The sequence below is a fragment of the Mesocricetus auratus genome, unplaced genomic scaffold (assembly GCF_017639785.1).
Source record: "Mesocricetus auratus isolate SY011 unplaced genomic scaffold, BCM_Maur_2.0 Super-Scaffold_100001, whole genome shotgun sequence".
NCBI classification, from domain to species: domain Eukaryota; kingdom Metazoa; phylum Chordata; class Mammalia; order Rodentia; family Cricetidae; genus Mesocricetus; species Mesocricetus auratus.
The window spans coordinates 11,136,256-11,153,335 of NW_024429187.1; the positions used below are offsets into that span (position 1 = coordinate 11,136,256).

Consider the following 17,080-nt stretch of genomic DNA (forward strand, 5'->3'; position numbering starts at 1 on the left):
GCCATTGATCATGGGGTCTCTTCACAGCCACAGTGTATACAGTATGTAATAATACCACGGTAAATACCTTCGATAAGTTCACAGATGTTGGTGTTAGCAGAAAACAATGAGGATAGAATAGGAAGTCCCAGAATATACGTCTACTTCAGTTACATGGCTGCATGGAGAAGAGCATCGTAGACGACTCCAGACTGCTCTACAGACTGATGTCATCATCTCAGCCTTCAGCTTTGCAAAAGCTACTGCCAAAACAGCATGGCCAGGATGTCCAGGAGTCCTGTGATGATCTCACTACTCTCTCTGTGGGCTTCTGTACAACATGGTTTGGGTCCCAGGTACACAGGTTATGCCTAGAATCAGAGACAGGGACAAAGGGTAACCTGCTTCTTATGATTATCTAGTGCCCAGCCAAAAAAAATCCAGGTGAGAGTTAATCCTGGAATAGAGTCAGTCCCCAGAGAGTCATCGGGTAAGAAATTGGTCCCCAGAGAGTCACTGGGTGAGAAGCTGGTGCCAACAGTCCCCTATGCACCTCAGTGAATAACCCTGACCAGGCTCAACTGTCTTCTCTGTACATGCAAATGTCAGAATAGTCTTGACTGACATCTAGTTTCACACCAATAAGCTCTTAATTGTCTTTCAATTCATCTTTTCATTTCACTGTTTATCATAAAAATGTTCCCAGTATACAGGGTTGGAGGGATGGCTCTGTGGTTAAGAGAATTCACTGCTTTTCCAGATGACCTGAGTTTGATTCCCAGCACCCATGCTGGATGGCTCACAATCACCTGTGACTCCAGCTCTAGAGAAGTAAACATCTTCTGGCCTCCAGGACCACTCACAAATGGCAGACACACTACACGTAAATTAAAAGCAATAAAATAAAATTAATTCCTCCTATCATCTCGATAACCTTTGACTTGCAACTATCCTACTTTCAGGCTTGGGGGAAATTCTTGAAAATACATTTGCCTTTGGGCTCTTATATAGTAGAACAGCTGTGTGACCTAAGGATAGCTGGTTACCAAAACTAAATATGTTTTCCTCACACAGTTAGGGTAACCCGAGTTTATACCACAGGTCTTCCCGACCCGTGAAGTGATTTACTAAACACCATGCCTCATCTCCACTAACTCATAGACTCCTCCTAAAACAGCGGTGGCCTAAAAGACTACTGTGGAAATGAAGTCAGACAATGAATAAGATCTGTACCAAGTGCCTGGATCAGTTTCTGAGAAGTGCATCATAAAGGATGGACAGGGGCACCTTTCTTGATATCATTCCCTCCCTCCGCGGAAGTGTCTGACAGAACTGGGACACAGAGCCCAAGGGACAGGGAGTACGAAGCAATTACCTGAGTGATTTTGACAGGAAGGTATACGTGGCCTCTCAGTCACCCACTTTGAACCGAGCAGGAGTCTAGACACACACTGAAACCGGCTCGTTACGATGATGAACACTTGCATCGCGGGAAACAGAGGCTCCTGCACGTTAGTCTCGCTATGCAGATGCATGATGTCCTTTCTGCTCTGCGGGGGCGACAGAGTCTGTCCTCTGCCCAAGATGAATCCTTTCATGTACTGTGCAGCGATTGTTTGTTTGTTTTCAGTCTAGATAAATGGCTCAGTGGTTAAGAGCGCTGGCTGCTCTTGCAAAGGACAAGAGTTCAGTTCCAGCACCCAGTTGGTGGTGGCTCACAACCACTCATAACTCCAGTTCCAGGAAATCTGATGCCCTCTTCTGCCCTCCTCTGCCCTCCTCTGCCCTCCTCAGGCATTGCACCTGTGTGGTGCACACGCAGACACACATGCAGACAAGACACCATATACACAAAAAATGTTAAAAAAAAAACCCTTCAAAACTTACATTGATTCACTTATTTTACAATTATGTATTATTTACTTATTTTACATTTATTCACACGGCATATATTTGGGGGTCAAAAGACAGGTTCCCTTCTACTGTGAGGGTTCCAAGAATCAAATTAAAGTCACCAGACTTGGTGGCACCCACTGAGCCATCTCACAAGCTCTATGTGGTGCTGTCCTTGACACACCAACTGTAATTCTATCTGTATTTTCCCTGTAACTTTTGCAATAGATCTTATTTGTTAATTTTGTCTGTATGTGCGCCCTGCGAGTGCACATGTGTCACGGCACACACATGAGTGTTAGGGTGAGCTTTCAGGAGCTGTCTGTCGCCATGCAGACCCCCGTGATCAAACTCAGGTCGCCAGGTTGGCAGCGGGCTCCCTTACCCGCCGAGCCTTCTCACCGGCCATGTAATCCTGTGCTTCTTACTAAGACAGAACTCTTATTAAGCAGTACGACATCCGCCCACAGGGGAAGGGTCAAACAGGGCCACCGAGGGAGAGACGAAGTACAGGGAGAACTCAGAAGGAAATGGCAAACTCATGTCGCGGAAATAAGAAGACTTGACAAACTGTGTCGAAAAGAAACCCATTTTATTCACAGGGTACATTTCCAAATGTTCTCCAAGGAGGGGAGGTAGAGAAACTGAGACTTGGTTCATCTTCTCACTGCCAGCCACGGTTCAGGAACACACCAAAGAAAAGACGCTTCCCCAGTGACTCTGCTTCATCTTAGCCAACAGACAGGCACCGTTTCTTGTTGTTGTTTTTTTTTCCCAAGTTACATCATAAAAAAGTACCAACTAAACCCTTTTTCTTACCTGCTACATTTTGTATGAAATTCTTAAAAAAGAAAGGAATGATGAAGAGCGTTGGGTTACCCCATACTTCCTGTCAATCATCAAATTTGGCTTTAATAGGAGGGAGCCACTCTGTAAACACTTCAAAGGTGACTTCAATTCTATAGTCTGATTTAAAAAAATTTCCCCAGCATTATTATATCCATGGACTAGTAGATAATACATGAGAAAGGATATTTAAGATTTCCTATTTTTACTCTTACCCAACCTCTGAAAATACACAACGATAAAACAGCTTGCGTACATGTGGAACCATCTAGAATGAGCAATGACAGAGGCTAAAGGTAAAAATATTCCCCCAGTATTATGCAGATCAAACTGTGCTGCACAGTCACTATAAGTCTGGTAATATTATAGAATTTGTTTTAAAAGATGAAGCAGGCTTCAGAATAGTGTGCTGTATGTGTTTTCTCTCCCCTTCTCATGTGTAATGTCTCCGTGGTGCACCACAGCAGCCATCACTGTGGAGAGAGAAGCCTGTCAGTGCTAAGGACAGAATGTAAAACAGAAATATGTTGGTTCCTTGCTTCCATGAACACTGGAGTTTTCTGGAAAAACGTTCTTAACTTTAGGAATCTTCCTGTAGTTATCACCTAACAGACCTTAGGAAAAACGTCCCATAACTGAGCAAAGGATATTTACACACCATTATCAGACTTTCTCCAAGGCCTATATGCTATCACAACTTTCTATAAAACAGTCCCATTTGCTACATTTAAAAGGGTCCTTGCTGATGATGAAGGTACAAGTTGGACAGACATGGAAACATCTACAAAGCAACAAAACACATGACGGGAATACGTAAGTGGGGAGCCAAGCCAGGAAAAGTTAAGGCACCCTCTGCCGCTCCCCAACATTACCAAATCAGTTACTTTCCTATTTTCCATAAATAAAATTAGGAAGGAGGGAGGGAGAGGGATTGAACTAAAACATGAAGGATAATGAATCTAAGCTGCCATCGCCTCTCTTGGGAATCATTGTAAGGACAGGAAGCTAACACTAACTCTTGCTTTGTGCAGTGTGTGATGACCACGTCCACCGGTCAACATCAGGGTGGAATATGCCGCCATTGCTGCATCGTCTTGACAGGAGAGGTAAACTATAGCTCACCTTCAGAGTATGAATCAAAAGGCAGGTAACAGAGGGATGTGTAGATGGTTGCTTCACCAAACTCAAGCACCCAGGAGAGCACGGCCTGGAGTGGGCAGGAACCTGGGGTCTCCAAGACTCCCGAGATCCACACTAAAAGACAGGTACCAGCCTCACATCTTCCCCACAACAGCCCCACAACCCATGCTCATGGCCCATCTTTTCATCCTAACCCTAACGATGGCATGGCAACATATTTCCTTTCTGCTATCTTGAAGCCATTCCATTCTTGCAACTGCGTTCTAAGACAACAATCCATTCCTTCCTGTCTGCTGAGCTGCCTTCTGAGGCTGAGACCCTTCCCAATAGATCATTTGCAGTGGGGAAATAATCACTTAGTTTTCATTTTGGTTACATCTTTTTCTCTACTGCATTTTTTCTTTCTATCTCTGTAAAGAGGGATCCGGAATTCCATGAGTCCAGTTTTTTTTTGTTTTGGACTAAGTCACATCTCTTGGTGTTTACTGTTATTGCATGAAACATACACTTGAAAGTGACAGCTACCTGGAGGGAGTTGAATTACACAGAAGCAAGATGAAACACACTCATTATATTCAGATATTACACCATAAAACTCTTGGACAACTTTGCATCATTGACTGAATCCCAACACCTTCAACTGAAAAGCAAAACCCAGGAAGGCTTTTTAACACAGAAGTGAGACTGACAGTCAGCCATAGGTAGATGAGTAACCATGAAGTATAATTCCTCTTTTGTGCCATAACGACCTTTCCACTCATTCTCACGTGTCAATCATTCATCTCTGGGATGTATGTGAAAACGTTAAATGGCACATTAAGGCTGTGAATAAGGCAGATACTATTCATATTCGTGTGTGTGTGTGTGTGTGTGTGTGTGTGATATCTGTAACTTTAAGACTCTCACACTTATAAAACAGAAATTGTATAAGGCTGAGACTAAATCCTGTGGCCTCACATTTAGTTTATACACTGAATGTGGACTCTGGACTTCAGAGGTCCGTGGTTTCAAAGACACAACCCAGGAACTGTGGGATATTTGCTCTCTCCCTAGCTTCAGGGTCTCCAAAGGTTTATCCGTGTACACAGAGAATAGAATTCTAGTCCTCATGATCATAAGCAGGGCTGCAAGCGGGTCAAGATGACCAGATTCTGCCATGGGGCCCTCAGAACACTGGAGCACGTAAGATGAAGACCCCTCAGGACACTGGTGACAGAGTTTCTCATTATATGCCTCCTTACAAGGGTTTTCCAGCAAAAAGTTCCACAAAGTTGGTATTTTTCAAACAGAAATTAAAACTATAGATGACTGGCCTCCCAGCAAAGAAACATAAAGGGCATTACCTGAACATCTGTCTATCTGTCTACATCTCTGTCTCATTCTCTCTGTCTCTGTCTGTCTGTCTGTCTGTTGGTCTGTCTCTCTGTCTCCCTCTCACATGCATGCTGCCATGCATGCACACTTACGTACACTTAAAGGTTTCTTTATAGAAATACATATTTTTACTAAAAATAATGTTAAACGCACACACAGAACTATACACACACAGACACGCACACTCACATGCACACATACACACATACTCCTGCCTTTTGCTTAGCTACATCATATAATCAAACACAAAAAGGTACATATATGACATACCTATAAATTGTCTCTATAAAATAATGAAAGGTTGCAGTGATGATGTTCATGACATGGACACTACCCCTGTGTCTTAAAGGGCCGATAGCATGAGCAGTCAAACTTTTCGTTTTTTCTAACTTGTGGTTTCTCAATTTTCACACTACTGCCATTTCTCTGGGTCATTCTCTGTGGCAAATGGCTTGGTGCTGCTGGGCCATCATCCATGGCTGTTCCCTACAACAAACAGCTAGGATTCTTGGCTATAACAATGAGAACGTCCTCGGGTGTTGGCTCATGGCACCTGAGAGGGAATGGCAATCATCACAGGTCTAACTGACAGTGTTGACCATTTCTCTTCTACAATTCAGATGCTACGTAGAGTAGCTTTACAGTTGTATAGACTAACACACAAATCTATTACACCGCCCTGCTCCAAGAACGGTAGCGAGAGCTCAAACTCCCAGATAGCATTCTCAGTGAACTGTGATACGTGGATTTTATGAGCTTCTTGTTTAGGTTTTGACCAATTAGTGCACTCATTTGAATGCATATTTAAGTAATCTTTGTGTATGTTGCTTCCTTCGGCCTGTTACACTTTTAATGAAGTCTACCAGTAAAAATGCATCCTTTCTTAGGTAATTATTAAATACCAGTTGCTCAAAACAGGGATTATATTCAGGGTTGCACAGACATGACTAACACAGCTCACACTGCCTTCCTGATATCTTGTGCTGCCTGTCGTACAAGATGGAAATACTAAGCCAGCCCTGCACAGTGGAGAACTTAATTCTCTTCATCCTATAAACACCAGCACAACTAATTTCTGGAGTATCCTGGATATTTGATCACATTTGGAAATTCCCTACCCTCAAATGTGCAACTGTTCAATAACTTCGATGTCTTGCAAGCTAGCCTTCTTTTTAGAGACCCGTTTTCATAGACATGGTCAATATACTAATTTCTTCCTTCAAGGTGAAGTAGAGCTTGTGGGTCAACTTTACCTACACCATGACAACACTTGAAACAATAAACATGAGTCTTCACATCTCCGTGGAGCCTAACATACCTCAGAGCACAAAGACCACACAGCATGTCCCTGCTTGTCCCCGTTCCTACAGTGAACACATTTGGCCTTAGAATAGAGCTCCCCTGCTGTGTCAAAGCTGCCATACCATGCCTCCCCAAGCATCCCCAACTGACACTAAGGAAATGCACAGCTAGTGATTCCTACCTGCCCACTTGCAAGAGTCATGTCACTTGTCACTATGCTCAGCACAAGGCCTATTCCTGAGATTTGGGTGGGGGCCAGGGTGAATAAGAGAGCAGTTACCATTCTGGATTACGTATCTGAGGGTACACCTTGCACCCCGCGCTGGCATGCAAACTGAGAGAAACTGCTACGCCAGCTCAGCTTACAACCTCATGGAAGATTCCACACTGTATCCCTGTAGTTCTCCAACACTGGCTACAAACACCAGGCCATGCACACTCAGGTTTGACAGCTCCATGAGAATCATCTTTGATGACTTTGTACAGTGTGTCAGAGTATGTGTGTCTATATTCATGTGTACATACACACATTATCTTGAGAGGAAATATTCACATGTACACACACACACACACACAAGTTATCTTGATGGGAAATACTCATGTCAAAGAGAAGAGGGCCCCCTGCCTTCTGGTCTATCTGCCTCAGAGACTAAGTTCTTACTCTCTGGGAGCTACTTCACCTGTCTTTAAATGAGGACACTTTTGCCACTATACAAGTAAATAATGTACTTGTGTGCAGAGTGACTTTGTGAAAGTAACAGCAAGAGAGCCAATGGGCTGATGTAATGGGGACCTAAAATTGAGTTTCCCTCTCAACATCTGAGGAGAGGAAGCATCTCATGTTATCTAGACTATGAAGCGACACAGTCTAAATTCAACAGAGACTCATGCTAAGTAGACTTAACCAAAGAGGCAAGAAGCAAGTCTTATTTAAAACTGTGCTAAGTGGAGGGACGATAGTCAACATAGACTTGTTTTTAACAAATCACAAAAATCAGCAGGAAGAATTTTGTAAGTCTACCCACTCACCCACCCATAGCCCCGAACAGGGCAAAAATAAATAATAATTTTTTAAAATCTACATTTCTAATGACAGTCTCAATAAGACGGGTCTTTTAAAACGACTACGATGCCGGTGCACATTGGCACTCAGGAATACCCCAGCATCTCTCACATGCTTCCATGATGAGCCCCTCGGCCTTAGCAATCATTAGAGTTCATCTGGTCCTTGAACTGCATCTTCTAGATCTGAACCACTCAGATGCTCTGCCAGCGTCATCTTCTTGGTGTTGTTCCCAGTTGCAAATCCACAACCTTCTATAAAATGTTCCTCCACAACGTTCTATTTCTCATTGTTCTCCAAGCCAACATCAAAAGCAAAGTTCTGCTCGGGTTTTGTTTGTTTCCTATCATGTCAATCCATGACACACTTTGGTTGTTCCTTTTGGGAGTCACGTAGAAAACCTAGCAAAAAATACCCAACCTAGCCCTTTCTTCTTTTACGGTCCCTAGGAAGTGGGCTGGAGCGATGGCTCCTCACATGGATCTAGCTGCATCCTCAGGGCACCAATTTTATGAAGGTACCAGAGCTGGAGAAATTCCTCAGGCATGGCATGGAAGCCTGAGTAGGGCAGGACATTGTCGTAGTAGTGGTGACTAATGGGCTCCTCGTGCATATTCACAGAGAAGGGCCAGAAGCCATAGATGGCCACCTCCTCACAAAGGCCCAGGGCTGCGCTCACCAGGAAGAGTCCTGTAGACAGGCGCTTGGCATGGATCCCCCTACTCTTCCAGAACTTTCCAATGCTCCGCAGAAAGTTGGGGTTGGCAAAAAGCACTGCTTGATTGGCCCCGACGTCTTTCAGCGTGTAATATACACGGAGAGAGGGCTCTGTTCCTGTCTTCATAGAGAAAGCAGGCATGTAGATGTAACTGTGGTTATAAATCTTCATGTTGTCCACAAACATCTTTCTGGACCATAGCAGGTTTTGAAACCTACAGGAAATAAAAGGCCCAATTAAACCTCAGAAACACAGACACATGACCTATGTCCTCTGACAGTTGACGTTATCAAACAGAACACATACCCACAAAACACTTCACTGGAGCTTCTCATCAGATACCCAGTCTCATCAAACACTTCCTTAGTGAAGCTCTCCTAGACTAATATCAACCTGCGTTATCTTGCTCTCGCCTGGAATGTAAAATGATTTAGCATTCCTGAATTTGCAAAGGTCTCTGACTGAACTGGTACTGGTGTCAAAAGCTACATGTGTGGCCTGATAGAAACAAAACTTGTTTCCTCATCTGAAGATTAAAAAGAATCACTTGTAAGACAACTTTCCCCACCAAAATCCCATGTCCTAGAAGTTTTCAGTTGTCCAATGCTCTAATTGTAAGGGGCCTGTTACTGTTGGAGCTCCATGCAGAGAGCTACCTAGATCCCTTTCTGGAGAATTCTGCTCCCCTGTGCTCATCCGGGGCTACCTGTGGAGTGAGCCTCTGAATCAAATGGATGCAACTAAAATGTCTAGAAGATCTCCTATGTGGCAGACATGAGAGAAATACACTGATAGCTTGCTTGTGACCTCACTTACCTTTTATTAACCTTACATGTGTACGTGTGTGGGCATACTGCACATGGTAAGGGTCGGGGGCAACCTCAGGTGTCGGGCCTCACCTTCCACCTTGATTTTGAGACAGTGCTTCTGGTTGTGTTGTTTGCCACTGTGTAAGGCCAAGCTAGCTAACTGCAAAGCTTCCAGGGATTCTCTTGTCTCTGTCCCTCATCTCACTACGGGAGTTCTGGGACTACGGAAGCCTGCTACTGTTCCCAGTTCCATGTGGGTTCCGGAAATCTGAACTCAGGTCCTCATACTTGCAATGCTTAACTCCCCCAAGCTATCTTCTCAAGCTAATGCCCCATTGCCTCAGATTTATTCATTTTTCTCTCATGCATTACACCCTGACCACAATCTCCTCTCCTTCCACTCCTCCCAGGCCTCTCCCAGATCCACTCCGTCTCAGTTTCCCTTCAGAAAAAGAGCAGGTTGCCCAGCGACGTCAACGGAACGTGGCATAACATACTACAGTAAGACTAGGCACAAGCCCTCGTATCAAAATGCCCCATGCTTTAGCTCAAGAAATCCAAGTCCAGTTAAGGAAACCAGAAGTGTAACAAACACAACATAATGTTCCAGACACCACATTACAAAGTACCAGAAAACGCAGGAGGGAGAGACATATCGGTGATGGTCTAGAAGAGAGAGGAGGGTCAAAAAGAGCTAGAGAATGGAGACGTCTTCAAGGTGTCTCTCTAGGGAAACAAGAACAGAAGAGGAGCATAAAGTAAACTACAGCGCCACCTGCAGGCGTGCACAATGTTCTCCAACATTAGGAAGGCTCACTGTTGCCGGAGCTTGGAAGGCGGGAGTGGTTCAGACAGTGGCTGAAGATGAGGCACGTTGTAAGGTACCTTCCATATCTCTAACATGCTGGTCTTAATGTCACCCTGAGGTGAGGGGCCCCTCAGGCCCCATTGACTGCCTATGGCGTGTGTCACAGTGTCCGGCTGCCAAAGGTTGAGGAGATGTGCTTAGGAAGTCAGAGGCTAGCAGCTGGGAGACCTGGTAAGACAACACTGGTGCCACATATTGAGCCTTGGACAGCAGATCAGTACCCATCAAGTATACACACGGTCTCTGGACTCCCATAGAACAATGTGAGGTGCACTCTCACCCTGAACTCTTGGGGAAGGGTCTAGGCCCTGCCCTATATGAAATGACAGACTATGGACACCCCCATGGAGGGCCTCACCCTCCCTGGGGGAATGAGGGGATAACGGGGGGGATGGGGGGGAGGGCACGGGAGGAGGGGAGGGAAAGGGAGAGGGACCTCGTACTGACTTGTGAAGCAACCTTGTTTCTTATCTAAATTTAAAATGGAAAATAAAAAAAAAAAGAAAAGAAAAAAAAACGAAAGGGAAAGGAAGAAATGAAGGAAGGAAGGAAGGAAGGAAGGAGAGGAGAGGAGAGGGGAGGGGCAGAGAGGGAAGCAGGCAGGGGAGGGCAATGGACCAGTGCAGGACTTCTTAGGAGGTCAGCTGTCCTGTCTCAGTTTCTCTGCGGGAGAGCAGCAGCATCTATGAACAGAATGGAGCCCCAGCTAGCAGAGGCGAATCAGACTTGCAAGTATGTGAGACTCACTGTGAATACACAAATCCAAAGCACTGTGGCAATAATGGTTCTCCATCTGCCAAGAAAGGGAGGGATCTCTGAGGGTTGACCTCTCAGACTCTGCATGTCCTTGACCCAGAAACCACATAAGCCATTTCCCCAAGGCACTGACCAAGGGAGAAGTGATGATAGTGTCTCCCGGTAGCCACTTACCCTAGGGTCACTGGTTCTCAGCCTTCCTAGTGCCTGGACCCTTTAATGCAGTTCCTCCTGTTGCGGTGACCCTCCAACCATAAAATTATTTTCATTGCTACTTCATAACTGTCATTTTGCTACTGTTAGGAATTGTAAAGTAAATAGCTGATATGCAGGATATCTGTTCTTCAATACCTGCAGGCTGAGAGCCACCGCCCCAAAGGAAGCTAAGGAAACACAGTTAACCGTTTCCTAAAGTGGTGCTGTCCTCCCTCGCATGAATTTCCAGGCTGGACACAGGCTCAGCTCAGCAATTCTATCACGTCTACTCTCGTCTAACCACATCTTTGTCCTCCCCAAAGTCACAAATGCCTTCCCAATGGTGTAGAAACACCACACAGAGGACCTCGTATTTTGGCTAGACTAACCTACAGAGTCCACTGGTACCCTACCATCTGGAGTTCTGGTCCACTGGTGAACTTTTACGTCCATCACTCTGAGTCTGTGAAATGCACTCACTTAGAAGATGCAACAGAAAATCATCGTTGCCAGTTTGAATGGGTTTATATTCGCCATGGAAACACACTTCTGTGGGTATCTATGAAGGTGTTCCCAGAAACGTTTGTGTAAACGGGGAAGACACCCCGAATGTGGGCAACACTAGTCCACGGGCTTGAACCACTGACTGAATAAAGGAGGGAAAGCAACCTGGACCCCAGCATCCTTTGCTGCCACGCCGATTCCACCATGATGGGCAAACCCTTCCCGAAGTTGCTCATGCCAGATATGTTTTCACAGCAATTAGAAAAGAGGCGGACACGTGGGAGTTGCCTCCACCTGTCCGTCAGCGTCTCTTTCTGCATCCCTAACTGCATCCTCCTCTCCTTTGCACCTCAGGACCAGTTTTGTGCCTCTTCCTAGATGCTCGGAGGTAGATTTCCCGACTTTAGCCTTCCCTTTCCCCACCTCTAAGGTCATTGCCCTCTCTGGCTTTTCTAGAACTGCCCCACCAGCATTATGGACCAATATTTGGTAGTTCAGAGATGTGCTTATTCTAAGTGTACAACGCAATGTTGGTGCATGGATACGTGTGAAATGATTGCTGCAACAGGCTAGAATTTGATTAAAAGACTAACTCTTCTTGCTATGCCCCCCGCCCCGTGAATTACACTCTGTCTCTCTTCTGCTATCAGTGTCCCAGGACAGTCGGTCTCCTTCCACCATCTCCGATTTATTATGCACCGGCTCCCATTCCCCAGCATTGTGCTCCCCTGGGGAACCGGCTATCCGTATCCGTAGCAGGCTGCACCATCACGGGAACCACAGGAGATGTCCGCAACACCAGAGCATCTGGTTTTACTCCTTTCTCCAAGTTGATTGCTCTAGGAGGGGGCTGCCCATCTCTCTTTGGGTTTTAACTTTGAGAACGAGCACCATCTTGAACTTACTTTCTTCACACTGTCTGTATATTATTATACTTCGGGGTTTTTAATTATCCCATCCTTCAGGTAGTAGCATTATGAAGCACTCAGTTCAGAGTCGGTGAGACGGTTCAGCAGGGAAAGGTGACGCTGCCAAGCCCGACAAACCCAGTTCAGTCCCCGGAACTCACGGGGTGCAAGGGCAGAGCCAACTCCCACAAGTTGTCCTCTGGCCTCCACGTACACATTGTGAGGCATTCACAGACGGATGGACAGACGGATGGACAGACGGACAGACAGACGGACACACACACACACACAGTAGGCATATAAGATGTATTCTTTTAAAAAGAACTCAATTCAACTCTACCGTTGTTTGTTGTCTAGCCGACGCAGTTAGTATTTAGTGATGGACAGTTTGGCAGTGTTCCTTTTGAATCTCACTCATCTGTTATAAAATTCCATTAGGGTCACAGACGGGGGGCACCACAGGTGCTTTCTGCCCTCGCTGGGCCCCAGCCTCTATGCGCACCAGCAAGCCTTTGCCTCGCACACTTAGATCCACTTTGGCCATTCACTGGTCCCGTGACCTTCTATAGACTCACGACAGTCCAGTCTAAACATTTAAAGCTAATCACTTCATTCTCAACCTTTAAAGGTCTGCTGTGGCTTCCGTGGTGGCCCAAGCCTAGAATCCCAGCACTGGATGGTCTGAAGAAGGAGGGATACCTACCATGATTTGGACACTAGCCCAGGCTACGTAGTAAGTTCCAGGCCAGCCTGAGCTACAGAATGGAAGGCTGTTTCTTGGAAAAATGCAGCATGCAGTGAGTGCAGGCACTAACTACTAACCCTGGAAACCAGAGTTCAACCCTGGGAACCGCGTGGTAGGAGGGGAGAATTGACATAAACAAACAAACAAACAAACAAACAAGCCATGATTAAATTGAAAATAGTAGAAGTCACTGAATGTCTCAGTAAGAATCAACATATCCGTTAAGACTATGTACTCACTGGAGATATGAACTAGTCTAATTTACCCTTCGTATTTTATAATCTATCTCAGAAGAGCTGTGTATCGCATATTAAAATTAAATGGAGATGAAACCAATAAAGTTTTGCTCATACCTCTAAGTTGAGTATTCAAGGCCGAGCGAGGAAGGAGGGTTGCCTGAGTTTGAGGCCAGTTAGGAATACACAGAAAATTCCAGGCCATCCTGGGCTATATATTCACACCTTGTCTCAAAAAGCAAAACAAAACTTGAAAACAGTGAAAACTGAATTCGTATTTAATGAAAGCACTGAGATATTTGGAAGTCTGAGGAGTAAAGTCATGCCTCACAAGATAACTCCAACGTAATTTCCAGATGAGCAAGACAGCTATGAGAAACAAAGATAAAATAATAGGAAAGCGAAAGGAAAGCTGTGGACACGCAGACCCTCAGCAGAGGAAAATGCTAACAATTTGCTGAGAGTGAAAAGCTACTGTCCTGAAAATAAGACAGCTACCATAAAAAGGAGCTTACTCTAAAACATTTACAACAAAGTTGACAAGTGTCTGCACGCTGCAGGGAATTGCAATCTAAAGCATTGGCATGAAAGGCTCGTCAAGCTTCAATTAGAGAGAATATCAAACCACTCAGTTAATAGGTCACCGGGTACAACATTACGAACCCAGCAAGATCAAGAAAGAGAAAGGCTCCCTTTCTCCCTCCCTTCAGCAAATCTCCAGGAATGAGGAAAGATTGTTTTGAAAAATAAATAAATAAAAACCCATATCCACACTAAAAGCAAGAAGGGAAGCAGAGTGTTGAAGAATCATCCCCTTGCCCCACGCCACCCCCACTCCAACCCCCCAGGGAGTTGCCAGACTTTGGAGGAATGATGACATTTCCCTTTGCCACCACAAGAACAAAGATCAGCATGCAACTGTGAGAAATGACTCCTGGGAGCGACCCAAAAGAAACCGAGTGTGTCATATTCTCAACCAGAGCAAAGGCCACCTAAGAACAGGTCCTAGGAACAGAGCCAACACCGGTGGCCACTGAGGGACAACGTGGAACTCAGAAAAAAGGAATCAAGATTATTAGAGGAGCAGAAAGAAATGCTCTGAGATCTATTATTAGTCTGTTTAAAAATATTAATTGTGATCATACCCGGTGATATTTTGTTTGCGCTGTAACAAACAAAGCTTGCCTGGAGATGAGACTGAGGAGCTAGTCACTAGTTAACCACAGAGGCCAGGCAGTGGTGGCCACACCTTCAACCCTAGATGCCACACTAGTTAGCTGTAGAGGCCAGGCAGTGGTGGCCACACCTTCAACCCTAGATGCCACACTAGTTAGCTGTAGAGGCCAGGCAGTGGTGGCCACACCTTCAACCCTAGATGCCACACTAGTTAGCTGTAGAGGCCAGGTAGTGGTGGCCACACCTTCAACCCTAGATGCCACGCTAGTTAGCTGTAGAGGCCAGGCAGTGGTGGCCACACCTTCAACCCTAGATGCCACGCTAGTTAGCTGTAGAGGCCAGGCAGTGGTGGCCACACCTTCAACCCTAGATGCCACGCTAGTTAGCTGTAGAGGCCAGGCAGTGGTGGCCACACCTTTAACCCTAGCACTAGGAACTGGAGACAGGAGTGATGTGGCTGGGCGGACAGAGGAATATAAAGTAGGAGGAGACAGGAGCTCTTAGCATTCAGCCTGAGTTTTCATAGAGACAGCATTCAGTCTGAGGATTGATAGGGCAGGATCACCCCTTTGTCTGAGGACACAGCAGAGGTGAGGACTAGTGGCTGGCTACTCTGCTTCTCTGATCTCTCTGTACTGATCCCTGTGTCTGCCTCTGGGTCTTTATTGTTAAGACCGATTAGAAGTCCTGCAACAATCGTGTACAGACTAGGGTGCTATAAAAGGAGGCTATTTGGTAGTAAGAACTGTTGCCAACTAAACATATAGTGACATAGGTTCTGGCAAAGGGACACTCCAGGCTGAGGGTTGCAAGGCAGCCTCGAAAGCCACCCATCAGACGGTGCTGAAGCAGAAACCCACCCTTCCAACATCCCTGATCCCTTCAACATCCCTGATGCCCTAGCAGGCCAAACGGTGTGGAAGTTGCGAGGGAATTTCTAGGGCTCCAACAGGAATCGGTGCTGCGTGGAGGGGCCCTGTAGGACTCAGAGAAAGCTGAAAGTTGAGCAGGACAGAAGCAGTACGATGGGCTGTTTGCCGAGTGAACCATGTGTCTGCCGCTACCAGCATAGTCACTGACCAGAGAGGGAGGTCGGCAAAACACGGTGTACAGGCAGGGATGCTGCGCCGGCCAGGAGAACAGAGATCAGCCTTTATTTTCCCACAAGAAATCAATAGGTACATCAGAAACTTTAAAACTGTAATTAAGCATACTGCTCTCCAATCAAAGAAGAAAAAAGGTCAGCCGGAGACACTGGAAGGAATTGACTTCTTGAAACATGACTTGAGGGGGTAGGGAGGGCTGAGGCCAAAGACTGCTGATTTTCTTTTTGAGTTTTACTGTCCTATTTGATTTTTAAAAACTGTGAACATGCATTATTTTTATAAAATTGAATGTTTTATTTTTAAAGCCCCCAAGAATTTATCAAATAATGTGTTCATCAAATTCACAAGAAAACGTTATGTCATTAACAAGATGATAGATACGTATGTATACATATATATACATACACATACATATATATACATATGTGTATTATACATGTATGTTTGCATGTACATATCTGTGTTATGCATATATACATACATGTGTATGTATAAGCATGTGCACAGGTGCATCCATGTACGTATGTATTATACATGCATATGTAGCACGTGTGCATCCATGCATATGTATGTGCATGTATATGTACATGTACATATATGTACACACACATATAAAACCACATATTAAAAACCCACAAGCTGACACAGTGAGTCTTTAGTTTAAGAGCGCACATTCTTAAAATAGAAAATAGAAGCTTTCTAACGGTTCCTATACATTTTGCTACAAAAGAAAAATCAATATGAAGAGACAACTGCTGTACAGGCCACACTGCTGTCAAGAAGGTATTGGAGTGAGAACCAACTGCACAAAGATAATCCACACTGTGGATGACAGCTCTTACAACGTCTGCGGGAGGAAGTCTGCCCGTGCCCACCCATGTAGTGCGCACAGCAAAGCCAACTGAAAACATTTTCTGGAGCCAACAAGAGATATGAGCAAAGTCATCTTACTACACAGTGGCAATAAAAATATTTAATTTACTATTGTAAATAATAAAAATATTTAATTTACTATCGTAAATAATAAAAATATTGTAATTTACTATCGTAAATAATAAAAATATTGTAATTTGCTATTGGAAGACAGCCCCCAAACAACCTGAAACAACTTAACAAATGTGTGATATTTTACTGAGACATTAAAAGAGATAGTTAAAAACAAAAAAGTCTCCCCCAAATACGTGTTATCTTAATTAGGGTTTCTATTCCTGTGAAGAGACACCGCGATCATGGCAACTCTTATAAAGGAGGGCATTTAACTGGGGTGGCCTACAGTCTCATAGGTGTACGGCATTATCACGGAGGGAAGCGCGGTGGCGTGCAGGCAGACGCGCTGCTGGAGAAGGAGCTGAGAGTCCTACATCCTGATCCACAGGCAGCAGGAAGTGATCTGTCACACTGGGCGTGGCTTGAGCATATACGAGATCTCAAAGCCCAACTCCGCAATGACACATTCCCTCCT

The 17,080-nt window shown here is 45.0% G+C and overlaps 1 protein-coding gene across 1 annotated transcript in view; it reads right to left on the bottom strand.

Annotated features, from left to right (window-relative positions):
• Window positions 1–2,447: 2,447 nt before the first annotated feature.
• Window positions 2,448–17,080, bottom strand: part of St8sia1 (ST8 alpha-N-acetyl-neuraminide alpha-2,8-sialyltransferase 1) — a 128,392-nt gene continuing 113,759 nt past the window's right edge. The window contains exon 5 of the mRNA XM_040743543.1: window positions 2,448–8,529. Coding sequence (XP_040599477.1) covers window positions 8,043–8,529 — 487 coding nt within the window. The 3' untranslated portion in view covers window positions 2,448–8,042. The remainder of the gene's footprint in view (window positions 8,530–17,080) is intronic.